Raw genomic sequence first — 20,340 nt, 5'->3', positions numbered from 1 at the left:
AATTAGCCGAAGAATGATCCAAGTTTAAACTTTTGCAAACCTTTTTTTTAATTATTAAAGATTAACATGGGATGCGCTTGGCTTCTATTCATTAACATCAAGAGGGGGAATAGCCCAACTTCTAGTTGAGACAGAAACAAAAGTATTGGCAGTGGTTCAACACGGATGTCGACTTAAGTGGATATGAAAAACAAAGCTATTTACTGCGTAATCAAATTTAAAAAGCTAAACAAAAAATAGATCCACTTCTTAATAAACTTTATCGAACACATTTCAGATCCATCCACAACAACGGGCCTGCCCTCTACAACAAAGACAACAAAAATGGATGAATCACTGAATAACTGGACCACTCGATGGCTTTAAGGCAAATGAATGTTTGTTCAGTCTCACATGAGATTCAAGCAGAAATGAGATTCAAGGACGGCCTGTCAGCTACATCCTTTGTACTCTATGATCCATGGTTCAGAAGCAGGGTGCTGAAGAGAGCGTGGTCATAGAACTGCTGCGCTTTCAGAGACTTCTGGTGCTCCAGCTGGCTGCCCGCAGTGCTGTGGAGCTCATGCAAGTCGCTGTGGACGTGTTGGTCGTCGAGGATCTCTGCTGCTGGGTCACATCCAAATGGAAGTGGCAGTTGACTGTGACCATTTGAGCAAAGATCCTCACACTGTCTCTCACCTGCCACTGGAAATGAGACAAATGGTCAAATGGCAGATAAATAATCATGTGACCCACATTCCCTGCTTCCAAAAATAACATAAGAAGCATGAGAAGCAGAAAGATACATTAATTTTATACTGCACAACTATCGACAGGGCAGGTAGCAACAAAAATCAATTTTAGTTGTCATTTTTTGAACGCATTTCAACACTGAAGAACTTAAATGTTAATACATGAAACACACTGGAATACACTGCAGTCTTATGCAATTAAAGTATTGACCCGAGACTTTGTTCTAAATAGGTCACATCCTGATCTGTGGGTGCTTCGTCATACAGTTGGTGCTGTATGACACAGTGACCTAGTTCCGTACCCACAGGGATGTCAGCTACTGGACTAAAAAAGAAAACCCTAAATCTGCCTGACATTTGGTATGCCATAATCTGAAACCCCCACACAAAGAGCAGGGGTGATTTTAAATTAGACATGTTTAGTTTAATTATTTTCATTTTCATAACCCTTCCTTTACATTCATCAGAATATCAGGCTAGCAAAAAATTCCATGAACTTGACAGATGCATGAGAACACATCAAGAAAACAAAGGCCAACCACAGTCGCGTTTAAAAAATGTATCAACATTTAATAATTTCACATAATCAAGTACAAAGCTAAAACCTGCTCACCACTAAGCACTGAATGCTCCAAACTGAATAACTATACACTCGGACCTGGCATGTAAAACAAAAATAATGAGACACCATTTTAAACATGAAAAAGTACTACAAAATACAGAAAGAAATTCCCTAACCACTCGCTATAAAAGTCTGAAAATAACAAACATTATTATTTATTATGTATTGTTCCTCAAGAAATAAGGCCTTTTGCAAAGTGTAGAAATCCATGCAAATTTTCTTGAGCAGTACAATTTATTCGCAACTGCTGATTTTAAATGACCAAAAAATCAGTCTGGGTATTATTATATAAGATAAGTATTATATAACATATGTGCAAGCTCTGCTAGTTCCTTAAAACATTTTTTTGCTAACACGCGCACACAGTAAACATTATAAATAAAGCACACAGCTAAAATGAAAACAAAGGAGGTGCAGAGTAGCAAGAAAATTCTAAGCCCATGGACGACTAATGTCTTAGTACATGACATCAATAAACTACAAAAAAAAAAGCTGCACAGTGAACCATTTATACTTTACAAGCTACATTCATGTTGGGATATGCTTTGGCATAAGCTAATTCTGGAATATAAAACAAACATCAGTTAATGCATGGTGGCATTTAACATCATGAGACATTTTCCCCAGCTTACATTACAGAGTGCTCAGGCCCACATCATCTTTTTTTTTAAATGTCTCCGTCTATCAAACATTAATCAAGTTTTCTTGATTTTCAATTAATTAAACTTAGCCGGGGGCAAAACAAAAGAAAAAAAAATGTTACATGAGCATTTGAACTTTTCAGCACAAGGCCCATTACAACATCTTCAGGCGACAGATAACGTCAAACCCCTTTTCCTACACCGTAATAGAACAATGGATAATTTGGGAAGCAACATCTTAGACTAAGTTTAAAAATCTATTTCCGTTAATTCAGCATGACCTACTTTTGCACAGGTGATGCAACTGTGTCAGGAGAATGCCAATGATTTTGTGATTGTTGTTTAATTGTGCAAAACAAAACTCGTCTATTTATAATAAACCTAAAATTACAGAATAGTCTATATATCTGGACAGGTGCATTAAATATAACTGAAAAACAAAGAAATCATAATACTTGTATCCATCCCAATAAAATTAGGTACATGGAAAAGTACACAATATAGCACACACAGCTATACAACTTTCAAATGTAGCTTACCACCAAATCAAACCCAATGTATTCCATTATTCATGTATCAGATTATAATAATGCTAAGCAAAACTAAATGGACACACTACATAAATAGGAACATTAGAATGTGTGAATATATACACACACACACACACACACACACACAGGCCCTCTACAGGTAGGCATAAGAGTTGGTGCAGCGACAGGGCGTCTGCATTGATGCCGCGGTGATGACCTCGATCTCTTTAGCCGCAGGGCTCGACCTGTCCTGTCCCCCCTGGTCCTCACACTGATTCATGGGCCCTGGCCCTCGAGGCGCAAACCCATTCAGCCCAAATGCAAACGGTCCTGGCCCACCTGAGATTACGGTTGCTGTCAGCTCCATGCTCTCCATCTGGGTCTCTCCAGCACCACCCAGTGGCCCGTTGCCATTCAGCATTCCTGGCGGCATGCCCACACCTACGGAGAAGGGATACATGAAATAGAAGCTATGGCTGATATTTGAAAAGAACTTTCTTTTTAACTTTCATTGTCTTGAAACATACAAAAAAATGCAATAACCAGTCTGCGGAAAATCTATGACACAATGCGAGGCTTCATCTCTTGTTCTTCCTGTATCCATTTTAAAGACATTTCTTACTTTGGAAATTAAAGCACTCGTTTCTGTAGACTCTGCTGCTTACAGTCAATTTCTAACACTAAAATTTGCAATAATCAGAGTAGAATGATAATCAAACTTTCGTGGTGTAGTGCAATGCGTACAGTATAAACATAAATGTTATACTAGCTTTTATATTTAGTTACAAACAGAGCCCACATTGAGCAGTCCCGTCTGTTGCAAACTTACCTAATGGTAAATGTGTGGTAAAGTGTGACATAATAATCACTGCTTTCAAAGACATTAAAATCCCAAATTAAATAAGAAGATATTTGATTAGCTCAGTGACGTACCGTTAGGTCTAGCCTTCTTCACTGGGTTTGCCTCCATGCCATCGAATGACCTCTTTCTGTTAGGGGCGCCATTCAAGAAGCTGCGTCCCTGGATGGTGGGGAGAGTGTGGCCCCCGTTCTGGGTCATGCCATTCAGAAAAGCCCCATTATGGGACTGAGCCATGTTTTGTTGGAAGTTCTGGGCATTGGAGAGAATCTCAGCACACTCCTGGAATCCCTGGGCATGGGCCAGGTCGGCAGCAGTCAGCCCACTGGCATTCCTCATACTGCACAATGGGAAGAGGGAGTGTTAGAAACACGCACTGTACGTTTGATTTACACAAATACAACACAAACAAACAAAAAAAGACACACCCAAGCACACACACACACACACACACACATACAGACTCATTAAGCAAACACTCACACATGAACAGACATACAGATGTATAGAAAAAGCCTCTGCTGCTCTACCCCCTCACATCCTCTTCGTCATCTTCATGAGAGATGACGACTGATCCCTTTTGGATCATTTGGATCTCTCACAGAACTTAACTCTTGAAACAGTTTCCACATGATTGCGGAAACATGTCTGCTGCAAAAGGACATGATTAAGACATCTGAAGGTATGCACCACTTCATATAAATGAGTACCTGAAAACATCAGACAACCTGGACAGGATGGTTGAATCCAAAGGAGATCATTTTTCTACAGGCGATGTAAAGAGCTCGACAAATTGAACATCATGGAGGACTTTGCGGGTTGTTGAAGATCGCCGTCATTTCACATTTCCACCGGTGACGCTGCTCAAGGATTTCGCAGGTAATGGTTTTGACATTGACCAAATTTGTGATGCATGAAGAAAGCAAGTCCACCAGTGTATATGAATGCATGATGCATATGAAGACATTGTGTTAAAGGGTTACACTCCAGAATAATGTGCATCTCTGGAAAAAGTGATGCAGCAGAGCACTGCACAGCAAGATTGTCAAAGTCTTCCAAACAAGTACAAGATTCTTAAGTCCTTGATCCAAAGGAAGCCAGGTAGTAATAGACTTGTATCTTCAGAGGAAATGGCACAGACTTAGTGGTTCTTACGGAGAATGGAGGGGAAAGAAAGAACCAACTGAAAAGCTCCAAGCATGAGAAATCAAGACGTCTTCTCCTGAGAAGGTGAAACTGAAAAGAGCAAGTCTTCATCTTGTTTCAAGACAAGGAAGTAATAACAATAAGAGACACGTACAAATGTCAGAAGCATTTGTTCGAAAACTCATAGCTTCAATGAGAGTCGGTGCAGATACAGTTGTGTTAATCATATCCAGTTGCAGCAGGATTAAGTTGATTTTCTGAGTGCGAAATAAATGAGTAAACAGTGCTGTGTCAAAGGGGTTTCAATGTTCACACTTGTACATGGTGGAAGCAATTTCATTGGACGATCTTTCAGATCCTATTAATGCCATTTAAAAATAAACTACATACGATGAAAAAAATATACTTGTCGGTTCTCCCTTTAGTTATAAAGTAAATCAAGTGCCAGATAAAATTAAACTACATCCGTTTTCTTCTGCAGATGTGAAATTACCTTGCAGTAACACATGTCCGCTAGTCAGCGAGTAGGGAAGGAAAATATCTCACTCACCAAATAGATGCCTGTTAGCTTAATGATGAGATTTTCCCTCCTCTCCATTGGCCAGTTTCAAAACAATACTGTGCTTGTTCTGAGCCAAAATGTCATCACACTGCAAAATGAGTTCTCAAAGCAAACAGCCTCGTCTTTGTGAAAGAACTGGGACTCACGGCCCACGTCCAAGATAAAAAATCTAAACTTCTCATCAGTAGACTGTTTAATATTAAAATACACTAGGGAATAACGTATACCCATATGCAGTGAATAAAATAGGCTATGTGGTGGGTGCTTTAAGAACTACAAGTATAAACAATACGTTTAATTTAACTGTTTTAGTTTAAGTTGCTAAAACCATGTACGTTGACTTCCACACAATGACACAGCATTTCAGCTGTTTGATCATTCATTTTGCTTTGAACCTGTTCTTTCTCTGCATTTTTCTCTAAACAGTTGTGCAAAAAGGAAACATTTCAATATAACAAGTGTACATGAAAAACATTTCATATAGAATTGAAGATCTAAATGAAAAACAACAAAAGTAAATAATAACTTGTTGCACATTACCCGTCCCCTTCAAAATTAACGCTTCCAAGGGATTTTTTTTTCTCCCCAAGAGAATACATTTATACTGAGAACCATTTTGTGATAGGGTAGATGGATTGGTCTCACTCTGAGGAATAGACATTCTACTAATCAGCTGCAGTTTTAAACCCTTGGTCAGATAAAACCATTATCGTAAGCAAAATCAGTTGTAAGGAATTTGCTGCAGCATTTTATCTATTAAGCAAAATGAGGTCCTGTGAGATACATTTGTTATAATTCGTTCCTTGTTTAATGCAACACAATGTGTTGTACATGTTGTCCACAGGGAGTACAGTGGTCAAACATGGTCAAAGTGGTCAACATCTGGAGCCGCATGTGCTGATATCCAGTCTCAACCATCACATTGCTCTCATTTTAGCGAGTAAAATATTTTATGACGAATTGGTCATTTTAAAAATTCCTAATTTTTTTTAGATACACAAAAACACAAGCTAGACAATCTGATACAAGACTTGAAATGTCCATGAGTGTCTGAACCACCTCTAATAAGGAACTTGCTCGAATCAAATGAAAATTTGTGGAATAACTTTGTTTCCAGATGATCCCACAGTTGCACATCTCTCTTCTCCAAGTACAATTCTTCTTTAAACACGCAAGTTTCTCCATAGTCTTTATTTTATTCTGCAGTGGAAATTCCTATATTAGTTTATTTAACTTTACCTTCTTTGACAACCTATTTTTCTTTGGTCACCCTTGCACCAATCCCCTTATAATAACTAAAACAATCCAGTTATTCCTTTAGTGAGACCTGACATCTACAGTATGCACTGATCCAACAATATGGATAACTGTGGATAACACAAATTAACCTAGGTTTAGTAAGGAAATTTAAAAAGGAAGCGTTAATTCTTTGTAAATGCCTGGTATGCTTTGCTTTTCCGTCCTAAGCACACATTATGTATCTTCTCTAACTATCGTCTAACCTTCCAGAGGCAGCCTATGATCATGCTACATGTTGATAATGGGACTCACGTGATTAAACCTGTCCATATAAAGGGCTCCTATGGTTAGTTCACAAATCAAAAAACAAATCATAAAATTAAATTTTAAATTTAAAAAAAAAAGACTAGATACAGGAACAATCATGGATACTAAGCAAAGCATGCAGGTCTAAAACTTCAGTTTTGATTCATAAAAAAACCTAGCATTTAAACCAATCACCGCAAGAAATACCTCAACAGTTTGCCAGTGTGTAGATAGGAAGCGATAGTGAGAACACTCAATGCCACAACAGTGCGGCTATCCCAGGGAACGGGGCAGACTCAGCAGTGTCTATTCTCCCCCTTTCTAGGATTACTTGAAAAAACCAAGTCATTTCCAATTCAATGGCTGCAAAACATTAAGACGTATGGTTCCGTTTCTGTTAACAGTATAGAAAACTTTTTTCGTAAAACTTATTGTCACTTTCATAAAGGAAAAGGTGACAGAGATTAGATGTCAAAACAGACTATGATACTGTATAGGGTTAATAAATACTGTGACATACAAAATAAAACATTTCTGTGTATATGTATGGAAAATATTTGGTACAGTGAAATGACAGTGAAAAAACCAGTGCAACAGGATGAGTGTTAACATTAAACAGTTAATAGTTCAGTACATGATGCTATGCAAATCTAACTCATCTCACTCTGCTGCTCTGAGTCGCTCTCTATGCACTACTCTCATCACCGGCAGCCTCTAAACACTGTCCTACCTGCTGCTAGCTGTCTACCGCACCATCCTTACACTCTGAGGCTCATGACAAATAGAAAAATACTTTTTAATGAAGAGATTTAGAGTAATTCCTATTATATTTTTAATATCCAAGTTTGTTTGAACCCATCTAGATCACATTTGGAGGACGACAAAATTATCAGAGCTTTGTTTAGACATTGTTTTCATAACCTTTATTGAATATTGAGGATTTATTTTTAATCGCACACGGTGAAGTTAGGCTCGTTTCTGCCCAAGTAACTCCAATGTTTTGGGTAGGAAAAATTTCCTTTAAGGTATGTACTATATTTGATTTAAATTTTAATTTAGATTTAGCATGAGAACTTTGTGTCATTGGGATTATACGGTGAAATTGCCCCTGAGGAAGTTGGCAAATGAGACAAGACTGTCCCAGTTGCACCAGACGAAGATAATTCAGATGTGACACTCTTGTTCCGATGTAAAGCTGCACTCAGCTATCTAACAGGACGAAGATGTGGATAACATGGGGACAAGGACAATTCCCTCTTCTACCACTGAACATTCATTCCTCTGTCCAGAACCAGGGCTCTGCAGTGACAGGGTTTGCAAGAAGATGAGTGAATGAACATGGTTGGGCCAAAGGAAATGGGGATGGTAGGATTCTCTCAAGTGGTTTCCAAAGATGACACGTGTAGACAACGTTTCATTTTGTATCCAAGTCTCTGAGGGTCAACACTGTGGAATGCATTCAAATGATTCTGGCCCCTGCTCTTCTCAAACCCACAGTCAGACATCAGGTGCTGTTGGACAGTTAATTTATCCTTTGTGGTCAGTCAGCCTTTACCGACCGTTGTTCGGCCAACTGAGTGTGTTGAATCCGCGGCAGAGGGTTAGAGATGCTTGACTAGCTGTTCCCCCAAATAAATCTGAGTTGAATCCATTTAGTGTGATTTCTCCTAACTTAAACTCTGCTTCTTCTTCTTCTTCTTCTTTGTTTGCCAATTCGAAGGAGAACAGGAGGAGTCCCTGTGGCAAAGCCTTCTCAAATATATTCAGAGGATTCCGAAGGTACGAGGTGGCATGTGGCGGCACAAAGCGTGTGAACAGAAGAGCAAAGGAAAGGGGTTCAATACTCAAGAATCCTCACAAAGGGAATTGACGACCTGAACCGCCAACGGAGGAGAATTCAAGCACAGAAAAATCTGCGATGACAAGAAAGACTCAAAATATTGCTAACACAAAGTCCAATGTCCATATCATTAGTGTCATACTGCGAATAATGTCTGTATGAGGCAATTAAATAGTGATTATGCCGTTAAATTTGGCTATATAAATTTTAGGCTACAAATTAATAATGTTGATGGGACAGTTGTATGATGGAACCGTAAATTTCAATGAAGAAAACATTATTATACTGTTATTAATAGACGTCGAACTACAAATGTGAATTTATCTTCTGAAATACTGGAGATAAAAAAAGACTCCATTATATTGTAAATGTCTATCAATGAGTCAGTCACTGTGTGGGCCAGAATGAATTCACCCACACTAGAGAAAAAGAATTTGCCAAAAGGAGACTTAGTTCCTTTGAAGCTTCATTTATTTTCTACTATCTAATTACTTTTTAGATGTGTGATGACATGGGAACTTGAGACTGTCGAGAAAAAAAACATGCAAATGGCCGACAAAGAACATTGGGAACATGTAGCCGGTGTCCCATAAAATGTTCACGTCAACTTGAAAAAGGACATTGCTAAAATTTGATGTGCAATATATTCATGAAGCTGATACGAACTATAGTTTCTTATGTACATGGTTGTTGTTCTGAAATATTTTGGCAGTTAAAAATGGATTAAAACAGGTGAAAAGGTCAACCTACAACCCTGTTAATGTTTGATCACCTACTAATTTTTTTTTATTTATTCATCTCTTTGCATTTATGCTACTACAAAAAAATGTCAACATAGTAATAGGATAGTTGTGGCCAGGGTGGCTCAGTGGATAGAGCAGGCACACATAAACTTCGAGGTTTAAACCTCAATGCAGAGGTCCAGGGTTCAAACCGGACATGTGACCATTTCTTGCATGTCTTCCCACTCTCTCTCCCCTTGTTTTACATTACTTTTATAAATTTAAAATTACTTTTTCAAAAGCAAAATAATTATATAATAATTATTTTTTTGCAAAATTATACTTTTACTTAGAAACACAAGTAATGACATATGAATTATCCAAATGGCTTATATATTCATTTCAGTGGTGTGTTTATATATTTATAGAATTTATTTGTTTTTAATTTGAAAAACAAAAGATATTTGGCTTTCAAATGTTTTGGGGACATTATATTTTTATTTTTTTTTAGAATTAACATATTTACCGTCATTAGTAACAGACATTTGACACCAGTTTAATTTTTAAGCTTAGTCTTAAGTTATTTTGTCATGAGCCTCATTCCCACTTGTGAGCCTTCTTTTCCCTCCCAGGTCTGCTCCACTACATTTCTGTCATGACTAAAAAAAAAGTAACTTGATAATAAACTAAACTAAATAAAGTATCTGTAATCTGCAGGGGGGGGAAATCACACATCATTTTTATCATAAATAACATTCATCAACTGATAACCAAATGCACATTACATGGTATCAACAAGAAATTAGGCGTTTACTAAAAACATGTATGCAAAAAAGAATTGCATTTATGTTGAAACAGCCAAAACAACCAGGGGTTTCATATGCAGTGTCAACATAAGTTTTAACTTGGTGTAAAAATCACCCAGGTCTCAAAGTCTGAAATGACTGACTATATATAATTTGTCTCTTTTTTTAATACAATATTATTTAGTGTCTCTTGGACAAGCAGGAATAGGTTGTATGTGTTTTTCCGCACTCTCTAAAAAAGGTGTGTTGATGTTGTTTACATTCTTTTTTAAAGCAAGAGGTAACCAGGGGTCAAAAGTTAGATTAATTTTTGTCAAATACAAATGCCTTCCCCCTCATGCTGACATGTGCCCATTAACTTAAACTCTGACATTATTTCAATATGGCATATTTGATTAAAAAAATTCAATAATCTTCAATGATCTTGCATATACTGTAATTGGTCTGATCAGATTTATTTGACCACATAATGACCACTTTCTCTAATTATAGCAGAAAAACTTAAAAGAAACAATAAAGTGGGCATGTGTAAACTCCCTGGTTGTTTTGGTTTCTCTACTAATGGGATCAGAAAGAAAAGGCATAAGGCTTGTTGCAAAAAATGAAACTGCAAGTAAAGCATAAACAGTTTAGCTGAGGAAGAAAAATTGTTCAGTCTTTCATCTGAACTGCTAAATCTATCATCACAGTGTGCTGCATCTTTTAATTAATTAATTAATTTCTGCATTAAAAAAAACCTACGTATACACACTTCATACTCTGGCCAAACCAAAAACAATTTGATTAATCAAACTATGTCTGAGTAGAAGTAACAAGCAGCACAGAAAGTAGTGTTTACACGATTGTATAAAATAAGTCATTCTAGCAGCGCTTAGTTCTTTGAGTTAACTGACTTGCATGCCCTTTGGGAGATAGTATTTATAATCTGTTCAGACACACAGGGCGGAAAAAAGTTACACGATCGTGTGTTATTGTTACACCTCCCTGAAGGCCTTGGATCTATATCTAGGAAACAGGATAGATGGGGTTGTGTCTTTTTACGCCTTTGTTCATGCCTCAGTTGCACCGAATGAAACTAAATCTGTTCCAGTACTGACAAGAAAACATAAGCAGTTGCCAACTGTGAAGGTGTGGCTGAGCATTACAACTGTGGCAGATATCCAAATACTAAAATACCCCTAACAAAAAGAGTGATCTGGACTGGTTGTATTCACAATGTATCCATTATTATCTCGCAGCCTATATTTACTTTTTTATCTTATTGTATTCAACACAAGTCCTAAAAAATAAAAAGTAAGAATGACCACAGACAAAATGGTCTCGAACTAGGAAATCTAATCTTGCAGTTCTTGTGCAACGTCCTGATAATGAAACTTATGAAATTCAGTTTCTACACAGTTTCATTCTCTGCAACAGAAATATGATCTTTTCTTCCAAGTAAAAATGGGTTTAAGAAAAAGTGGCAATGTGCATTTGGTCATCAAGTCAGGCTGTGCATTTAAGACAGTAACCAAAACAAATGTTAACAAAGAAAACCACACTCTAGATTTAACAAAGATCATGCAATATGGTCTACTAGGCGAAAAACAGTTTATCAACCTTTACATTAAGTTGTCCTCATGTAAGAGTAATAATCGTGCTGGATTTACAGATGCTGGTTAACATCACAGGCGCTGTGCCGGGTTAATTATTGAATTTTATGATAACACAGCCCTTACTTAAATTACAAAAGGTAATACAAAAGGTATCTGTTGGAAGTACATCAAAGCAACTTATGAAACATTGTCTACGAACTCAGTATATCTGAGGGATAATTTTATTACACACAGAGGGCAACTTAATGTGAATTGTTGCAATGATCAACAACAAGTTTCGAGGATTAACAAAACGTGTCACATTTTCAAGGGAGCACCATCAACTATTTGACTGTCTAACAACAAATCTAATGATCAGACTGGTTTGAGCCAAAGTGGTTGAACAATCAACCCTGTTTAGTTTGTCTAGTAAGGACCAACCAAAACTGTCACAATCTCACAAAATATCCTTTGTATTTAATTGAATTGCACCGCCATCGGCGTATTACTTGAACATTGCTGGACGAAGAAATGATTTCCGCAATTTTCTGGTGTCCAATTTTACCACCAGAATAAACATAAAAAAGCAGGGAGGTAATGTTTATAGTAGGATATTTAAATGATGAGTTCTGTATTCACTTTGATATTTTCTAGAAAGTACAGTGTGTACTTTTTGACGATACAACCAGGATTGTTTCTAATGATGAATAGCATACAGCTTAAATTTATTTATGGTTAATTTACAATATATAAGAGCAGCTTCTTTCTGGCTGGGTATGTGTGAGACACCCATGCTGGCAAAAATGTAATGTTACATATGACTTCAAAGTTTATATTTGTTTAACCTTGATCAGTTCTTTTTTCAGACTTGCTCAGTCCTGTAAAGTTTAATTTGCCGATTCCCTGACTGTCTTATTCACAACATTTAAAAAGCTGCATATAAAACCGCGCATTTAAATGTTATTATTATCGTTATCCTGTACTATTTGTCTGATTTGAATTTGGTGGTGATCCCTTGTAAAAGGTGTTACTAAGTAGTTGGATAGTACAGAGGAGAAATAAAATGTGGGCGTAGGACGTCATCACAGGACTTACTCAGCTTTCGCTCCCTGAATCAAGAGAGCGTTGACACACTCCAGACTGCCCGCACGAGCAGCCTTGTGGATGGGCGACTCGCCCACATAGTCCTGAGTGATGACAAGAGATTGCAGTTACACACAGAAAAAAGGATGACTGTGTTGTGCACAAGAACAAGCAATAGGAACCAAAGCACTTGACTGTTTCATACACTAAATGTGCATATCAATAGGCTTTTAATATACCCTCCATTACCGCCAAACTTATACATTTCCAAGGTTAGAAAACAGAGAGTAACAGGGTGTAACTCTGAAGAGCGGATCCTGATCTTTTCACCACCCACACACTCTACAGTTACACATTAACAAGAGTGCAGATGGGCAAGGGAGGGAGAACAAAAGCACTTAGGAAGAAGGCTGCTTCTGACCACAATGCAGTGGGGCTGTGCTCACATACTTCGCTGCTCTAGAGTCCCAACAGCCAGGTCAAAATATTATAAATCCAAAAGGAGGGAAATCCTGGAATTTCCCCAGGTGCATATGCTGAGCAAATTCAAAGCCAATCGCTGGTAATGCGTTTCATGATGACGACAAGCATGTTATGTCATTGTGACCTACTAATCTGATTTATCCCAGCAGTGCAGCGCAGCATAAATATAGTTCCGAGAGCATGAGTCTGAGCCGGAGCATGAATATACATGATGAGGCAAAGATGTGACAAGTGAAAAGCAGAGAATGAAGGCGACACACTTCGTCTGAATATAGGTCAAGTGGAGGGCTAAGCAGTAACAATGCACAGCAAGGGGTCGTGACCCCGAGTTAGAAAGATCCTCCTTAATGGGATCAGTGTGAGCTCAACCGCTCACACAGCTCATGTACGTCTGCCGGAGTATATTTAAATCTTTGATTCTTTTCTTATGCAAAAGTAATTTGGCGATCAACGTTGGATGTAATGTTACTCTGTAATCGTGCCGTTTTATTTGCTGCATATTCAGCATACTTTGTGGAGGATCATGTTTACACAAGTCTCTCTGGGAAATAACAACAAGGGAAATGTTCAATGAACTTTTCTTGACTTGTTGAGTAATGCTCAAAGCAGCAAACTGAACCATTTAATTCCCTGGTGCGTGAGTGTGCAAGGCGTGCGGGATACCTGTCTGTTAATATCTGCGCCGGCTCGGAGGAGCCACAACAAGCACTCGGGGTGGCCCCCAAACGCAGCGATGTGAGTGGGCGTCTGGGCAAACCTGGAGGTCACCGCGTTCACACCACATCCCACCTGGACCAGACGCATCACACACTCCAGCTGTGTGTGGGGAGAGACAGGGCCGACGAATAGAGGAAAAGAAAAAAAGTCAGGCAGATTACGACATCACATGCACCAATTCACTCAGTGCTTTCCAAGGACACGCTGGGCGTGTGAGGGCAAGTGAAGAGTGCACTGTCTGTTTAAGAGGCAGAAATGAAACATTACTCGGCCCCAGTCTTAATAACTCTTGTTGCTTGGGGCATGGGTCCAATTTTCTGTGCAGAGTATGGCCCCGCCCTCCTCCCAGTGTTGTGAGTGTAGGACAAATCTACCTACCATGAGTAATTGTTTAGGTGAGGTCAACAAGTGGTTAGAAATGTGTCCTTGACGTTGAAAGTTGATGTAGGAACTTCTAGTCCGCCATGTTTTTTAATGAAAAGCTTCCAAGTTGTACATTTTAAAAAAAATAAAAAAATAGAATTACTGCTCAACTGGGTTTTAATTATATCAAGAGACGTTAAGACGATTAAGTTAACTGGCGTTAGCTAAGATAACTAATGTTAATGGGGGGTTTTCTTCGCGCGGTTGAAGTTTCTTCGTCAACGTCGCACCTAACGGCCATTAAGGTTCATCTTTTTCCCGCTCAATGTTCGTTTCCAGCTCACAGCGTCTAATTCAAGCATTTGAAAATAAAAAACACAACCGGTGTGTTTCGCCGATGTGTCTGTGTCTGGCAGCGGAAGGGCTCGTGTCGCCAGTCCATTGTCCGCCTCCTGTCTCCTCTGCTCCCTGTTCACACGAGGAAATGGCCGAGAGACGGGGCTCGTGTCGGCGCGGCGCCGTCGCTCATTGCGGAGACAGTTTCACCAAAGACCACGATGAAAAAAACAGAAACCGAGTGCGTCAGACGCGAAGAGCTGCGGCGACCTCACCTTCCCGAAGTGCGCGGCCCAGTGAACGGGCGTCCAGCCGTAGAAGGTGTCCTCCACGGCGAGGTCGGCCGGGTCGGACGTGCGCTGGAGAAGGGAGCACAAGGCGCCGACGTCTCCGTCCCTGCACGCCCGGTGGAGAGGGAAGCGGCTGTTCAACACCTCCTCGCTCGAGAAGCCAGACTCCACTCCGACAGACATCGTTGCAACAACTACAGGGGGAAAAAAATGCTCGATGATAACTGGGTACAAAAACGTAATGGTGGCTAGTGTTCGATTCCGATGCTCGTCGGTGCGGTGCCTGCTGTGTATCAGGACACACGCCTTCCAGGATGGATGGATGGATGGTGTGTGTGTGTGTGTGTGTGTGATCACTTTCTGCCTGACAACACAAAGCAGACAGGGCAGAGCACGCGCCGGGGGTTGAAACTTGAGAAGCGCCGAGTGGGCCGCAAACTCCGGACTGGATTCGAGACCGGACTGGATTGAAACACTCCCACACGACCGACTCCTCTCCCCTGCCTCCTCCCGGTTAAAAGGATAGTTCAGTGATTTTGAAGCGGGGTTGTGTGAGTTACTTATGCATAGTTTATATGTTACCTCATGGAGATGGTGATCAGCGATGTCATTTAACGGAGTTTGGAGGAGAAGTGGACGTGGCGAAAGTCTGAGTCCCACTGTTGCAGAGGGGACCGCCGAAAAACGTCTTTTTCGCCACATTTTTAAATGCTTACCTGAAAATAAAATATCCCTTCAATGTACACCAAAGGATTTTTTTTTTCATTGCTATAGTTTTCCAACAATGTGGCGAAAAATACGTTTTTCGGAGGTCCCCTCTGCAACAGTGGGAATCCGTCTTCATTTCACCTCCGTTAAATGACATCGCTGATCACCATCTCCATAAGGAAACATATTAACTATTCATAAGTAACTCATCCAACCCCACTTCAAAATCACTGAACTATCCCTTTAAATAACCAGTGTGTCGACATTAGTGGCATCTAGCGGCGAAGGTGTAGATTTCAATCAAGTGGAAAACCTTCCCCCAGAGAGGGCTCCGAACAACTCCGTTCACTCTAATGAACCTTTTTTTTTCTTGCAATGGCGGATCATGGAGCCTCTGAATAGTTCCCGGAAGTGAGCAGCAGCACATCGCAGCACATTAGAGGAGCAGCAGAATGGATCAATGGACCGACTGTGTTGCACTTATGAACGGTAAGATGTTTAAAATAAGCAGATTGTATATTATCAGCACATTTGTATCATATCTAAATGCGCATTAAAGCATGTTAGTGGATTATTATTTTATGGTTGTTTATGATTTAAGAAAACGTATTGACTTACTACGTAGAGTAACTTCATGGGCATGTCGGTCTACTTTATTGTATATCGATACATTTATTGACTACTTATTACCAAAAATCGCGTTTCTGTCGCTCTGAATAATGGATTCAAATTGCGCGCTAAGAACTTCCGGGAACTATCTGAAGTCTACATGAGTCACGTGACGTGCACACCTTTTTGACGCTGATTCACCTACACCTGCGAGCTGCACCGATTGGACGGTACTAGCTGTCAGTCACAACGTATCCACGCCCCAATGCATACAGTGCTTTATTGTCTATTTTTGCTCTGAATTGGACAATCAATTTTAAAAAAAACAACATCATGCTGTGTTGAAGAAAAATTAAAACTAGAGATTTAAAACTTCTACTCATTGGGAAAATGTTTACTGATGTTATGAATCAAGAGAGAAGTTGGGTTAGTTTCGCATAGTCTTCTATAGAAACTGTCTTCTTTTTGCAACCAGTGGAGTCGCCCTCTGGTGGTCAGTCCAGAGAATAAGGTTTCAGGCACTTCTGTACTGGCTTAATTATATCTCCATTTTTATATATCGTCTATGGTCATAATGGGCTCATTTTAAGTTAGTTGTATTGTATTTTACAGCTTGCCTTCTTTTAGTTGTTTTTTTTGTTTTACAATACTTTTGGCAATCTATGTGTTGTATTTATATTTTGGCCACAATAGGTTCATTTCTACCATGTTTTTTCATTGAAGGTTAAAGGCATTAGAGGCACTTGTTTTTCCATATAACCTATGGCATGTTCTTTCTCTCCTCTATCATCTTTTACCTTCTGTAAAAAATAATTAATTAATTAATCATCCCACTGTGTCTGCTGTCTTACACAATTTTTAGACCTAATTTAACAGTCCAGCTCTACTACCTCATGAATACGTTTTAAAAATATATAAAGAAGATAAGTGTTTATTATTTTCATTATAAAAAAACCTAGATAGTTTCTTTAGTTACATTTTTGAGTTGGTGTTATCTAGACCCCATAATCCATTTCCAGTCTCCATTTTACAGTCAGATCATCTCAGTGACACTGGAAAAGAATATTCGCTGCTTCTAATGTAATGTTTCTCCTTCACCACAAGATGGAAGTATACAACAAGAACTGGACAAACAAAACCAAGGCCAGGATATCTGCTTCTCTTTTTTCCCTCATTATTTCAATATTAATAGTATTAATAGATTTATTTTTTTTCATAAGGTTAGCTGAATACAAACAAACCTTAACAATGCACATGATCTGTTTTTGAAATGGCAAACCATTTCGGTAGCTATACCTGTTTTGTGGTGAATTGTTTCTCTGTACACTGCAGGGAGATACTGACCACAATAGATCACTTTTACTAGATGACTTGATTTCCCTCCTGAGCCAAAAGAAGCCACTCATGAGTCAATATGAATGCTCTTGATTTAATTACAGATCACTTTGGGTGGGTCAGTCCAGTAGCAGTCACAGATCTATATATGACACAAAACATATATTTTCAATTTTCCTGTTTTTATTGTCATCATCAGTAAATTGAATTATTTAGTTACACAGGCAAAGAAAACAGATTCGCAATTGGATCATCATTGGTTCATCTATAATGATGTATCAATTGTCTTTGTTAGTGTATTCATATTATGTTTTAATAATTTCATTCTGCAAAATGTCAAGTTACTAAAGCTAAGTTTCAATATTGCCCCCAGAATTGCAGCGGAGAAGACATATAAGGAAGAATAAAGTAGAAATATTCAAGTAAAGTATAAGTACCTAAAAAAATGCTACTAAGAACATTATTTAAGTCAATGTACGTAGTTACTTTCCCCTAATGAGGGGAAGTATCCCATATATGTGGGAGGCACTGTTGAGCTTTTTTGCCTGGATCTGTGAGCTCCATCCATCAACCATCCATCCATTTTTATCAAACGGGTCATCTCGTGCATGCACTGTACAAGCTGCAGAGCTGATTTCTGGTATGGGAAAAGCTTCGGAGTGAAGGGAATGTTAATGAACCTCAGAGAGGTGCGTCATCTGGATATCACTGTGATGATATCACGCTCCACTTCACTACCAAACCATTGAGCATGCGGCGCGAGGCACTCCATTAGCAATTTTCCCAAGTCACCTCCTTCACCTCTGTTCAACAAGTGACATGTAGGTCAGTATTTATGGATTTGGACACTAATTAGTACGAAACAACACAATGGTATGCAGAAAATGTTTTGAGCAAGAGGCAACCAGGTCAGCACAAGTGCACCCCTCCCTTCTCCGCTACTGCCCTTACTCCTTAACAATCTGAAAATATTTTAGATGCACATTTGAATGAATATGGACGGATGATGTTCCAAACAGAGAATGTTGTTGATTGCCATACTAAAGAACTAATTGGGGTTTTACAAAATGCAGCAATTTAATATCAGCTTTATTAAAATTAATATTAAAAAATATAAACAAGCCCAAACACTTGAGGGATTCCTTTGACTTCATGTATGAAAGACGAAGAAGGGGCAAAGTGGAAGATTACTGTTGAGTGTCTTTTTCTCCTCATGAAGATCAGTTAAAAAAAGGATCAAAAGTGATGCAGAAGAAGCCAAAATATATATTCTTTTTTCAAAACCTGGTGCATAAATTACCCACAATGCAACTATACAGCAACAATTCAGTTGGAGATTATGGTGTCAGGTTTTGGATTCTCTGAACGTTTAATAAAAAATCTGTTTAAAAAATGTTTAACTTTCAACTTTTGACATAATTTTTTTATCTGTATTAACACAATTGCATTGAGTGAAAACATTGCTTATAGCATATATTTATACTTAGCAAACACATTTTTTGTCAATGAAAATCAATGTTTCTTTTTTTAAATGAGCGAACGAGCAGTGTTCTGACCTGGAGCACAAGAAAACGAGATAGCCACATAGATACTGTCTACATTATATGTATTAAATTATGTTATTTATGGACATCTCCACAAGTAATAACCAAATCCATGCTTCACAAACAAAAGTCTTTACATGTCCTTATGACAATGAATTATCTCCCACCACGTCAGTAATTCAGTTCATGTAGCCTAAGGCTGATAAATACTCTTCCCTGTTATGCATAGCAGTGATTGCTATGTTTACTTGTATGTGTTTACAGGCTGTTCTTGGTCAGTCCCATTTGGCCGACATGCTGAGGTCTATGGTCGTGTCAGTGTTGACCCTGGACGGGACGGAAAGCCAAAGAGTCCAAAATGGTTTTCTAGCCATTATAGCTGTGTCCCAATTCAGGGGCCGCATCCTTCGGAGGCTGCATTTCAAGACAGACAGCATCACAGCTTTGCGACTCCCATTTTGAAAACTCCTTCAGATGCAGCCAACATGACGTGGGATCCAACAGATAACATTATAATCGTAAGACAACGGATATGTGGCATGATGAAATACCACAGTGCAATAAGAATACTAAGCTGCTTCAGACATGCACTGAAGTCTGGACCTTTTGCTGACATTTTCCAGAGGGGCTGTATTTGAGAATGCAAATAAATGCAAAACAATTTGAAGCCTCTGTGGGTGAATTCAGTTCATTCAGTTCTCTTGAGTGCCAAGTCATTTCTGATGAGTTATCTTTCTGTCTCGTCATGCGTCACTCCGACGTGAATTTATGGACCTGCAGCCAGGTTCTGTGTCCTGATGTCTGTAGCTGACTCTGACTACACATCTGCACAGGAATGTCCGCTGATAACTTATCAGTCTGGGTCGATATCTCTCTTGACTACTGTCTGTTTGCTTAGCTCGGCCACACACTGACCTGAAACTCAAGTATTCAAGCTCAGTTCACTTGGCCCTGACTTTTTTTTTTTTTTAGGCAGCCTCTTGTTCGTCGAAACTGTCTTCCCATTCTCCCCTTTGCATGCGTCTTCACCAGAGTACAATGGATTGTTTGCTTTAGTCTGATGATACAGCTCCGAGTCCACTCCACACAGACGACAGAGGAATGACGCAAAGGTGATAGGTATCACTTTGGTAAACAGAAGGGGGATTGGTGGGTTGTAGATGTCGGACTTAAATGGAATGGAGCGTGATCATTCTCTCTCTCTCTCTCTCTCTCTCTCTCTCTGTCTCTTTCTCTCTCTCTTTCTCTCACATGGTCAAACCACACACAGAGTTCTATCTCATTCTCGATCTCC

At 39.1% G+C, this 20,340-nt stretch overlaps 1 protein-coding gene and 1 long non-coding RNA gene across 2 annotated transcripts; one reads left to right on the top strand and one right to left on the bottom strand.

Moving 5' to 3' along the window:
• Positions 1-23: 23 nt before the first annotated feature.
• Positions 24-15,238, bottom strand: ankrd10b (ankyrin repeat domain 10b). The gene is made up of 6 exons (XM_035651273.2): positions 14,836-15,238; positions 13,808-13,960; positions 12,674-12,765; positions 3,458-3,723; positions 2,864-2,965; positions 24-684 (listed from the first exon to the last, which is right to left on the bottom strand). Exons 1-6 carry the CDS (start codon positions 15,031-15,033, stop codon positions 452-454), a joined length of 1,044 nt encoding a protein of 347 aa, XP_035507166.2. The 5' UTR covers positions 15,034-15,238; the 3' UTR covers positions 24-451.
• A 480-nt stretch (positions 15,239-15,718) lies between these two features.
• LOC124851006 lies at positions 15,719-19,713 on the top strand. The gene is made up of 2 exons (XR_007032158.1): positions 15,719-16,047; positions 19,311-19,713. It is a non-coding gene; the product is annotated as an uncharacterized LOC124851006 (long non-coding RNA).
• The last annotated feature ends 627 nt before the right edge of the window (positions 19,714-20,340 follow it).

Source organism: Scophthalmus maximus, chromosome 14 (genome assembly GCF_022379125.1).
Source record: "Scophthalmus maximus strain ysfricsl-2021 chromosome 14, ASM2237912v1, whole genome shotgun sequence".
Taxonomy (NCBI): Eukaryota; Metazoa; Chordata; class Actinopteri; order Pleuronectiformes; family Scophthalmidae; genus Scophthalmus; species Scophthalmus maximus.
The sequence above is the reverse complement of the archived record's forward strand: the minus strand, read 5'-3'. Positions and strand labels throughout refer to the sequence as shown.